Source organism: Athene cunicularia (assembly GCF_003259725.1).
Source record: "Athene cunicularia isolate RWA chromosome 1 unlocalized genomic scaffold, athCun1 chr1_part2, whole genome shotgun sequence".
NCBI classification, from domain to species: domain Eukaryota; kingdom Metazoa; phylum Chordata; class Aves; order Strigiformes; family Strigidae; genus Athene; species Athene cunicularia.
The window spans coordinates 67571418-67584043 of record NW_020799092.1 but is presented as its reverse complement, the minus strand read 5'-3'; the positions used below and the strand labels follow the sequence as shown (position 1 = coordinate 67584043).

The window sequence follows — 12626 nt, the reverse complement described above, 5'->3', positions numbered from 1 at the left end:
ATTAAATCAAAGGAGAAACAGCTGGCAAGATACCATATACAACACCAATGACTGATCTCCAAGACTAATGGGATGCTCCTCACTGCACACTGCAGCACAGTGTGGAAGTACTCAAGCTAGCTCAAGTACAGAAAACAATCTAGCAATGTAATGTGAGCTTCATGAGAACTATTTCATCTTTCTTCCTAGAAGACAATAGAATACAGAGTAAATTAGTCGCTACTGCAGCAGAATGCTTCTAGTATCTGCATTAGGCTAGGTATCTGTGTATCATATCACATATGGCTTTCATCTAGGTCACAGGGCAAATAATTTTATTTTAGGACGTAAACTGTAATTCAAACTATGCCCTATTGTAGTGCAATGTCTTCCAAAAGCTAAATATGTATCTGCTGCCTCTGCAGGCATTTCATACAAACACAAACCAGTAAGAAATTAATTGCTTCACACAAAAGTTGTTGCCCAAAAGAACACAAGTTATTATCATAGAATTTTCATGTTATTAAATGCCTTTATCTAGGGAAGTCATATGAAAAAACTGAAAGTAATAATGAGTTCTGTCCAGACTATTTTTCAGTTCAAATCAGAAAGTAGACAGTAAAAGCCAGAGTAAAACATTTTGGGGGTTTCTTTGGTTTTTAAATGAAACACTAGTGTGAGTCATATGAGTGCAAGCTAAAAATGCCTCTGGAAGTAACTAAGAAGGACTCACCAAGTTCATTGAGACTCTGGGCAGCTTTTGTTATCTCTCTGCTTCCTCCTTGCAGTTGTCCTTGAAGTCTCTTACTTAGGTACAAGATGCGTATTATCCTCCGCAGCAAGTCACAGGCAGCCTGCAGAGAAATCATAGTGTTAGGGGATATTATCAGTACATTATGACTACATAATATTAGGCCTCAAATATGTAAATATTTTAACCAAAAAAGGAAATATGAGTGTGAATAAAATCAAGGAACTTTAGAACGCTGAAATCCCTTTTTTCAGGATTTTTTAACATGTTTTTATGCAATATAGACCAAAACTTTCTAAAACTGGTAATTATATTCACATGGTTACTGAGATTACACTGTCATTTCCAGTTAAAAAAAAAAGGAAGCTCAGAACCCTGTGACAGAGTTGTTCTATTTCTAACTAGAAGCGAGCTTTATTCTACATTGCACATCACCCCTCAATATTCCACCCCTCCGTAAGCTTCAGCAAAATTAAGAAGTTGGCCTTGCCAATCAAATCATCCAAAATAATCAAAATGGCAGCACTTACTTCAGAGGATAATAAAACTTAAAGGCTAAAATGCTATTACAGATACTGACTCTTATGTTAGGAATATATGTAAAAACACATTTTCAGCAAAACTTTCAGAAGGCCAGTCACTTTCATTCAGCCAACTGTTAGTTCACATTCTTTCATAGGTTTATTAAAAAACAGGGCATTCTTGGCTAAAATAAGAAGATGGATGCATATGTAAATTTTCATGAAACATATTCGTGTATGTTTTCGTTAACAGCAATTTAGGAAAAAAGACAGTGCTGACATCTGAATCAAACATAATAGTTTCATAATTTTTTAATCAACTAAGATCTTGAAATAGGTCTTCTCCTTCTACACAGTAAAGAATAGAGACAGAAACAGTAAAAGCTACACCAAGTGTAGAGGTTGTATGTACCTCCTGAGGCTAGGAGGTACATGCTATGGGAGCAGCAACATTATGGAGTGGGTAACATCTAAACTAGAGTTCAGAAATGTGACTCAGGAGAGTAAAAAAGTATGTGGATTTCAGTACTAGTCATCAGTACAGTTCAACATCGGCAATCTGATTAACGAGAGGTAAATGAGAAATTTGGAATAAGACTGTTGTTCTGAGGTATTTTCCATGGTACTGAAGGCAAAGCCTCCTCAAGTATTTACCTTGTGCATATCAAAATTAAATTTAAATTATTATAAAAAATATTTAGTAACTGACAGACTTTGAACCCATTTTTTATATTCAAGTTAATGTCTTGAAAACTTATGTTAAAGTACACATATGAAAGCATTCACGATTGTGTTATTTCAACCAGTATTCAGTGGACTGTACAACTTGTCAGTATCTTCCCTATGCCAGCACAAACCAATCAAAACACAAATATTTATAGTTCATTTTATTAAACATCTAGACAGAAGAAAACATTTTTAAAAGCCCCCTGGGGCAATTCACAGAAAGCACAACTACTCTCAATGCTTTTGGCTCTGTATCACACAGTCTAAAGTGCAGGTTTCCTAATCATTCAAAGACAACCACATGATTTCTATTACCATTAGTGAGAACCAAGTGGGGCTTATCCTACTTTGAGAGATTAACGTTAGTTTTTATTAACTCATTTTTTTAATTAGAAGAATCTTGATCCACCTATCACTTTCATATCTGTGAACTAAATTTCTGCAAGATTAATCAAAAATAGCTTTCTATATAGTGCACTGTGCTTCACCAAATAAGAGGACATAGTATTACTACTTCGATTTCAAATTTAATTACTCTATAATCCAACTGTGTACCTCTGGCTAATGTTTTTCTCTAGGGATTCAACTTCAGTTATCATCTGACCATCTTTTACTTTATATGCCAAAAGATTATTTCTTTTTCTTTGAATTGCTGCTTATCTCCTGTCCCAAGAAACAATCTTTCAAAAGGACTATCAAACTGAATAAGAGAAGAGAAAAGTTACATTTAGATACAAGAGCAAAAAAAATTTATGGCTCTGTGAATTAGAAGGTGAAAAATCCAAAGACACTGAAGATGCATGCTTAACTTCACAGTGATTGCTACTGTATTGTGCCGTTGACAAAGATTCTGTTTCACCCAAGTATTTCCATTTATGTGAGTTGTTAAACTCCCAGACACCATTGAAGAATGCACTATATGAGAACCATGTAACAGAAATTAAAAATTTTATCTAATAGTGGAGTTGTTCACAGACACTAGATCTTCTAACCTGACCACCTGCATAACAGATGCCTGAATTAATTCAGGAAACACTCCCTTCCTGAGTTGACATAGTATGCTTTTCTGAAGGAGATGCTTTCATCCAAGAAGGAATGAATTCCACTGTTTAATCAAGAATTTATCTGGTAAAGTGGTCTGAGTTAGTCCCAGTAGTTTTAGTAAAATTAAAAATCTGATTTTTCTGGAGATTACATGTTAGTTATCTCCTGATATTTAAAGCAACATATCACCACTAAGACAGAATTCTGTGATTCTTTGATATCAACACTAAGGCATTATTGCTACAATACGAGCAATCAAAAAGTCTCTTAGTTTTAATCTCAAATTAATTTTAAGAAATTATTGAAAGAAGACTTAATTATAGATGACCACTTGAAAATGTGCGAGTGCATAGCTCATATATGCAACTGCATATATCTTCCAGATCATAATGCAATTGAATGTATATATAACAGAGGCCTGAAGAAAAATGAGACAGTCCACTATCTTCAAACTACATTTACTATTTAGTTACTGTAGTACCAGGATGAAAACTGCTACTGGTGAATATTTTAAAGAGAATAACTTTAAAAATACAGTTTGGGTTTGTGGTGTTTTTTTTTTTAAAAAAAAAAGTTTTAAAAATTTGGCTATTATAAAGATTTTTAAACACTGAAATATCTGAAATTTAAAAGAACATGTAAAAACACTTGGTTAAACTGAGCTCCACAGAAAATAACCCTCTGAAGGACAAACTCTCTGTCTACATATTTCATCTGTTAACTATTCCCACTTAGCTTGTGATCCACAATGGAAAGACTCAGAAGAAGATAGTATGATTTAAAGTAGCAAGTGAGCTTTGTGAGTCTGCTGCTTCCTTGGGATGCCATGAAGCTCTAATAACAGAGCAAGACATAATATAAACAAGCGCACAGCAGAGATTTAGAATTCAGGACTAGATTTGAAGCTTGACAATGAATTTGCAGTGAGAATGTTTATGAAAAAAACAGAGTATATTAAAAACAATTAAGGATGGCAAAATCCAGCTTTATGCAAGCCAAATATCCCTTCAGTTTGTAAGTAGTCCCACAGCAATCAATGGAGAAGCACTAAAATCATACCATCATGAGTACAAGAGGCCCTTAAACACTACACAGTTCAGCAAAACATACCTGCCAACCCCACAGATTTTGACAGAAAGCAACCTCTTTTATCAGTCATCTATCTTTTTCTAATTATTCTACCAACTGTACATCAGCTGATAAAATTAGCTAGTTTGAAAGTGTCACTAGTCTTGCATTTGTGAGCAATTTCATGTCATAAGCCCTGTCATTGCCAGGAAGTGAATTGTCTGCAGTGCTGTTGCCCTTCCTTCCTGAACAAACAAGTCAGCCAGGTAAAGAGACACCACAGCAGTGCATCCTGGGGAGGCAGGAGGGTTGAGATTTCAAAGGCCTGTTGACTCAACTCTCCGTAAGTCTAGCTTCACTTCACAGTTCAGCTGTCCTGGCCCTCAACTCTTCCCAGCAGTATAGTACAATGTAAAGCACTTGCTATGTGTCCACCAACACAAGAGGGGTGGCAGCCCCTGTTCCAAGAATGGACTCTCCCTGGCAGAGAAGTGGGAATCATGATTCCTCTTTCTGCACTGAGTTAAGTAAGTAGATTTGGATGCTAGGAAGAGTAGCCTAGCAAGCTCCCCTTATCCTGCACCTCTTTTTTCTGACTTACAGCCAAGAAAAGCCAGATATTACAAATTCCCTGGCACAGGCTGAGTAATGCTGACCGTGGACGGATACTGCTTTCACACCACAGGAAAATCTATGTAACCCTGCTACAGCAAAGAGAAAGCAAAGAGCACCCAAGAGATATTTCCTAAGTTCAGGGACTCATTGCTCTCAGACGTCCTTTTGCAGTTTGACTTTTTGTAAGGTCAGGGCAGAAATGATCATCTTTAGCCCCAAATTCCTGCAACCTTTTCCACAGCTGCAACTAACCTGCCACATGAAAGTTACAGGTTTTGCCCAGTGACAAAAACAGTAACAGCTGGAGTTGAAAAGAACAGGAGAAGCAGCTGACAAACTGGCTAAACAGAGCATTAAGAGCTTCATGCTGAACTTCACTGCTACTGAAAGTAAGGGAGAAAATACTAGAAGTTCAACAAGAGAGTACTGCAGCTGCTCCACAGCCCCCAGACTAGAAACTGCATTTGAAGCTTCATCTACTCTACTGTATAACAGCAGTCACCTGCAGATGGCAATCTACTTGAGTGTACATTCACAGTTCAGTTTTCAGCTACTAAAAAATAATTTCCTAGTTCTGCAAAGCTAAGGTAAACTTACAAAGACAAATAGTTCAAACAATAACTCATTAAACACTTGTGGATTTGGAGTTATGTTGCTTTTCAAACCATAAATGGAATAGAATGCAGCTAAATGATTCCTGAAGATCTATGGAACAATTTTCAACTATTATAAAATCAACAATGGAAGTATTTGACACTTACCTCACCATCATCATGATCAGCTCTCTCCCACCTGCTATCCTCTAACAGAGGCCTACATCAGCCACAACCCCCAGCAGCGCTACAGGCTTGGGGAGGAGTGTCTGGAGAGCTGCCAGTCAGACAGGGACCTGGGGTGTTGACTGACAGCCGGCTGAACAGGAGCCAGCAGTGTGCCCAGGTGGCCAAGAAGGCCAGTGGCATCCTGGCTTGTGTCAGCAATAGTGTGGCCAGCAGGGACAGGGAAGGGATCTGAGCCCTGGACTCGGCACTGGTGAGGCCGCCCCTCGATTCCTGTGTTCAGTTTTGGGCCCTTCACTACAAAAAGGACATTGAATGACTCGAGCGTGTCCAGGAAGGGCAACGGAGCTGGTGCAGGGTCTGGAGCACAGGTCGTACGGGGAGCGGCTGAGGGAACTGGAGGTGTTTAGTCTGGAGAAGAGGAGGCTGAGGGGAGACCTCATCGCTCTCTACAGCTACCTGAAAGGAGGGTGCAGAGAGCTGGGGATGAGCCTCTTGAACCAAGTAACAAGCGATAGGACAAGAGGGAATGGCCTCAAGTTGTACCAGGGAAGGTTTAGACTGGATATTAAGAAGCATTTCTTTCCAGAAGGGGTTGTTAGGTGTTGGAATGGGCTGCCCAGGGAGGTGGTAGAGTCCCCATCCCTGGAGGTGTTTAAGAGTTGGGTTGACTCTGGGATATGGTGTAGTTGGGAACTGTCAGTGCTAGGTTAATGGTTGGACTGGATGATCTTCAAGGTCTTTTCCAACCTAGATGGTTCTGTGATTCTCCTGTAAACTCCATTTACAAAAGACAGGGACAACTACGTACCTGGGCTTATAAAACTACAAAACCACAACTGGTTCCATAAATTGCATCTTGACTACTTTGAGAGAACTAATTTTCAAGCTCTTTACTAAACTGCAGCCAAGCATGCATTGACTTACAAGGAGAAAAGCATCGTCTACACAATGGCACCATAACATTAAATACCGCAATTACATAAACAATAATGAGAATTTAAGTAATCTGAACTCAAGATAACCCTTCCCTCTTCCCTCCATGTCTTAAAAACTGACTTAGCTAGTGCAAAGGTCAGTTTCCTACTTTGCAAGACAAAGCACTTCTCAGTAGCTCATGAAGAGACACACAAATACTGTTTTTCCTTAAGAAACACTGACAACGAACTACAGGCTACTGGAGAATGAAAATCCCACCCATGTCTGACAACTGGGGAATAAGACACATTTGAAAGAGTTTTTTAAAAATACATTTTTAATAAAACTTACTTGAAGCTTTGCTAGCTGAGCTGTGCGAGACACTATTTTGTTGTAGGGGTCAACAATTTTTACTCTAATTCTAAAAAGAAAAAGAGAAATTTATTTATAGCAGTATTAATAAATAACATGATGGAACAATTAAGAGTGTATACTTTCTAATTACATAATTAATGGCATACCTATCAACAGTACTTTGTAGAGCACCAATTCTAGTCTGCATCATTTCGAGGACACCTGCAAAATAAGCAGATTTCTTACATGGAACACTTGTCAATTACAGAAAGAACTACTCTTCAAATCATAGTAACTACTGCAGACTACTTTAACATTAAAAAAAAAAAATCCCCCCTTTAGAACAAAGCATTCAAACAGATTGAAATTAATAAAAAACACGGCATATTTGGAAATAAACTGAGCAGGTAATAGGTCACTTACTGAATGTTATGGAAAATTTATTGGTAGAGAACACAAACCTACAGAAGAAATACCACTCATATGTTAAGTTTCAAATAATATTTAGAGTAGATATTGCTTTCTAAGAGAACGATGATCAGGACTGCTGTTCAAAGGCATATAACCTGGTACAAACACCTGAAGATGATATACAAAAATGGCGTAACCTATTTATCACTATTTATTTAACATAGTGACTAGACACTTCACAGAAAACAACAGACAAAGAGGACTGAGAGGATAACCAATTCTATTTCAAGGTTTTCTTCCTGTGCATAAGCCTCTTTAGCAAAAAGTATCGATGTTGGTCATCTAATTTAGATTACAAACAGAGCAATCATGTTTGTTCCAGATGAGTTTGGCAAAGCAGTACAAAGAAAGCCCACAAGCATGCTTGTTCTTTTCTTGTTAAATTGCAAAGTAGTCAAGGGTAGCAGTCATTTTTTGCAATATGGAATCAGCCTGCTGAGAATTTAATTAAGTTATACAAACCCAGGCTGATGAAATTATTTTTGTTCCAGTTATTGTTAGCATTCCCAAACATAAGTTTTTGTAAAGCCCTGTTTACAAGCATGTCATCATCACATTGGATAAACCTGCAATATGATACACTAAGATGGAAGATTAATAGAACTACTGCTAATAGTTTTACTCAGCTTGTCCTGTACTAGGACCATATCTCACGTATTTTGTATAAATATTAAACTCTTACCTTCTCCATATTTCAGAATTATTAACTTGGCTTAGGGACAGACTTGGGAGTTCCCTGACATTTATACATGGAATGGTAGGCATGCAATTCTCACACACCAGAGGATGAAGATATGAGATACAATGAAAAGTTGGCAAAATAGGCTGAATTTTCCATGCTACATTGCAATAATGGGGGAGGGCCAGCAGCATGACATTGCTACATCTATGGCTGTGACATTGCTATAAAGCATACAGCACTCCTCTTGACAGCAGGCAGAATTAGGATGGGTGAAACAGCCATCTATCCTCCCCATCTGCTGTGTAAATTAGGGGATGATACTATTTAACCTGTCTTGAGCTACTTACTGACAGAAAAGAGTATGTATACCAGATGAGTGTACCATTAAAAAAGTGCATGGACCTAAAAAAGAAAGGACTCTACAAGCCAAGTATATCAATTTGAAATGTTTAATGAGATTCACTTTTGCACATCCTAATGATTGTGCATCCTTGTGAATGAGTTCCATAATCTTCACTAACTTTCTTGATAAACATACCAAGAGCTACGCATTTCTTACTTCGTAGTCAAAATTTCTGTTGACATCCATCATTTCTTTTTCTTATGAATCCTGATTCAATGTTTCTCTACAGCGACCATGTATTACGTGTCACATAAGCAGGGCAGAGATGAGAAAGTTTTGCAAAACTTAAAACATCATCTTTGTGTGCGTAGACTTTTGTTTTTCCTGGCAACTGCAGTCTGAAGTTTCTACCGATGTCTCAAGTATCAAATATTTTTCAGGATCAGAACCTCCACATGCTTCTCCTTCCCTCACACACAGAAAAGGCCTCTTAAAGAGCATAACCCTAAGTAAACTGAGACATTTCAACAAATTTAAGGTGAAATAGATTTTATTTTTACTTTGGGTTATTAGCTGTAAAACATGCATAATAATTATATCTGCCTTATAGAAATGTTTTATAACTGAACAGTTGTTTTGAAGTACTTCATTCTTTCCTCCGAGCAATTTTAGGAAGGAATGCCTTCAGAAACAACCATGATTTCAGAAAACACAATTCCACTGAGCACAAGTTGCTGAAGATCATGACTGGGATGTATTTATCAATCACAAGACTGATGACAGAATCCTATCTACTTCTTATTTTGACGATGAACATAGATTCCAGTCTTCCTATGCTTAATTTTCCAACTGTTAAAAAAGCTATTCAGGGGCTACCATTGCTAGATTAAATAGGCAGTTCTTTATTTTTGTAGCTAGGCTAACAATAGGCTAACAATCGAATACTGGATTGAACAAGTTCCAAAGACTAAGAAGATACTATAACTGCCAGCAACCAAAAACTCTCTGGTTATGTCAAAATCTGGAAGCACAAGAAGGAACAAAGAAAAATTACTTAGCAAGTTACAAAACAGAAGGGGAAAAGAGAATATGCTTGGATCCCACAGTATATGCAAATTAGCATGTTGTAGAAGTAAATATTTTCCTGCACAAAAAAACACCCAAAACTGTATCAAGTTCCCAGCAAGTGACAAAGAGCAGAACGGCAGGTCTAATGACTTTCTGGCACAAGAATAATAGACTGCAGTCATTTTTCTGTATAGATTCAATGGCTCCTAAATAAGGCCTTTGAAAGTCAGCAGTTTATGTTAAAGTCACAGAGTCATAGAATGGTTTGGGTTGGAAGGAACCTTAAAGACCATCTAGTTCCAACCCCTGTGCCATGGGCAGGGACACCTTCCACTAGCCCAGGTTGCTCAAAGCCCCGTCCAACCTGGCCTTGAACACAGCCAGGGAGGGGGCAGCCACAGCTTCTCTGGGCAACCTGTGCCAGTGTCTCACCACCTCACAGTGAAGAACTTCTTCCTTACATCTAATCTAAATGTACCCTCTTTCAGTTTAAAACTCATTACCCTTCATCCTATCACTACACTCCCTGAGTCTCCCCAGAGCCTTGTCTTCTCTGGACTGAACAACCCCAACTCTCTCAGCCTGTCCTCACAAGGCAGGTGCTCCAGACCCTGCTCATCTTTGTGTCCCTCCTCTGGATCCTCTCAAGCAGGTTCCTGTCCTTATGTTGGGGGACCCAGAGCTGAACACAGTACTCCAGGTGTGGTCTCATGACAGTGAAGTAGTTCCCAAACAGTGGAATAACACAAAGGTATGTATTTAATTTAATAGTCCCTTACCATGAAAAAAATATCACAATGCAGTTAAGATTATGTGTTAAAGCCTCTTTGATTAAGATTCACAAAGTATGTAGCACATGCATATGCACAAACTTGGTACTTACAGCAACAGGTACCAGGTAACGTTGCAACAAAATTAAGCTTATTTAGAAACATATATTAAAAGATTAAAAAGACTTGATTGCTAAAGTTGCTCAGAACTGACTACCAAAATATGTTTTCCTATAAAGCATTTATGCCAGAGAAGTATCAGCCAAATCTTCTCCCTGGAGCTCCATCTACTGACATCAAAAAAAAGCTGCCATATGTTCCTTCTTGAAACCCTAACATTAGGGGCCAAAGTTGGCAGGAAACAATGTTCCCTGCACAGATATTAAAAGTGCTTCCTCCATCATAAGAATTAGCAAGCAAAATACCACAGTATTTACCTTCCAGGGATTCAATTCCAGTTGCTTGGGCCAACAGGTCTTCATGTCTTGCAACAACCTTAAAAAAAAAAGAATAGAGAAATCAACACAGAAAAATGGGTATGTGTGCCTGAAAGGAATATTAATATATCATCATTCCTACATTAGGCCTTAAAATATCATCACCCCTACATTAGGCAGACACAGGAAAAAGCAGCCAAACCTTAAAGATGAAAGTGATTTCAGAGCATGTTTTAATTCACAGAAGCGACAAGCTCAGAATGGAGGGTCAGTGACTGCAGTGTAGCTGACATCTTAATTAAAGCCAGCAGAGTAATCACATTTCAACACTTTCAGATATAATAGTAATTGTAAAGGTAAGCTTATTAATAACACAGTAATAACATATATTCACATTTTAAATAGTTTCTTTTTATTTATGACATTTAGAAACTAGTTCCCAAAGAATTTACTAATTGGGGCAGGAAGTCGGTTTTGAAACTACACACAAAATTGGCATGTGTTCTCATTGCAAGATCCACTGTGGATCTGTGGTGTCTGCATAGATTTTACCAAAAAGACTTCTACTATCCAAACTCAAAAGCCCTTCTAAAGGTGTGGAGGTGTGTTAACATAGCTTATATTTGCCCAGCTACATGTAAGCCTTAGAGCCAAGGCTACTCTCCAGCACAGGATGAAAGCGTGCAAGTTAAATCATTCCCTGTCTTCTCACAACTGTCATCACAAAACACAGGCCAGAGTTTCTGATAGCTGACATGATCATTTGAAGTCAGGGAACATCCTTACAAGGAAGAGTGGAACCTTCATCCGTACAGAGATTGGCTGCAGGAACTGAAAGCAAACCGGTATGTGGCTTCTTGTAGGAGCATTAAGTGTGAGCCTGATGGAGTTAAGTGTCAGATTCACAACTCACTTTGCTGCAAACTGTACCTTTAGTTGATGCTTGCAGAATACACCCGGCAATTTCAGAAGCAACAAGATCATAAGATTACTAAACTTTTGACTACTTTGTCTCAACCACTCCAGAATAACAGGTATGCTTTAAACTTACTTGTAAATGAAGTTCTTTATCCAACTGACTGATACCTTGGGCAAGCTTTGCCAGTTGCTCAGCTATCACGGCCTGATGGATAGACTGGGAAGTGTAAGCTTTCACATCAAAGTCTTCTCTGAAGAAGTCAGCATAACATTCTGAAAAAAGATTTAGATTTTATCTTCGTACTTCAAAACAGTTTAATAATATTTATGGACCTAAAGCATACAGTTCTCTCTCACATTCTACAAATCTATCAGTGTATATTTGCTACACTGCATAAAATAAATGGGACACTGATTTGAGAAGAGACCACAAACAAGAGAAACAAGTTTGGAGCTGATGACTGGGATGAGTGATGTGAGATGTAAATGGTGAAAAAGGCACACGTTCCTTTATTCACCACAGCCTTTACTTGAGTAGAACATGCTAAAAAGTTACCATATCTTCTTCTTCAAACTTTACTGTGTAAAGCAGAGTGAAGCCGTTAAGGTTACCATAATCAAACACACACCAGGCACCTTCAAATCACTGAGGATCGAAGTGGCATGAGACACAACTTCATGAAACCATGACAGACTCTTACAGCGGTATTGGCTGTAAATACTAAAATACGAAATGATACTGCAGTGATGACTCTGGATCAAGCAAGACCCGAGTTTCCAGGCAGCGCACGCTGATATTGCCAAGCACCTTCGTCTCCCCTCTTTCAGTGCCTTTTTTTTTTTTTTTTTTTTCCCCTTTAGAAGCAACCGACCACAGGTGAACACGCCGCCTCGCAGGACCGCGCCACCAGGACACCTCCGCCAGCGGCGGGAGCTCCCCTCCCCAAGGAGGGGGAGTCTCAGCGGCACTCGCCAGCGCCTGCGGTCCCTCGGGAGCCGAAACTTTCCGTGACTTGACAGCACAGGGGTTCACCCGCCTCCTCGCCCCGTCCCCGGGTGCCAACACCTCCTCCCTGGCTCTGCCTGCCCACCCCTTGCAAAGGACCCTCCGTCTTCTAAATGCCGCTCGCGACCGGCGGCGGGGGGCGGAGGCGGGGACGCGCCGCTGGCTCGGCGCGGGCG

The 12626-nt window shown here is 39.0% G+C and overlaps 1 protein-coding gene across 1 annotated transcript in view; it reads right to left on the bottom strand.

The window, feature by feature from the left end:
• Positions 1-11987, bottom strand: part of COG5 (component of oligomeric golgi complex 5) — a 190640-nt gene extending 178653 nt beyond the window's left edge. The window contains exons 1-6 of the mRNA XM_026868004.1: positions 11975-11987; positions 11578-11717; positions 10527-10584; positions 6923-6977; positions 6753-6822; positions 713-833 (exon numbers count right to left, since the gene is read on the bottom strand). Coding sequence (XP_026723805.1) covers positions 713-833; positions 6753-6822; positions 6923-6977; positions 10527-10584; positions 11578-11717; positions 11975-11987 — 457 coding nt within the window. The remainder of the gene's footprint in view (positions 1-712; positions 834-6752; positions 6823-6922; positions 6978-10526; positions 10585-11577; positions 11718-11974) is intronic.
• Positions 11988-12626: the final 639 nt, after the last annotated feature.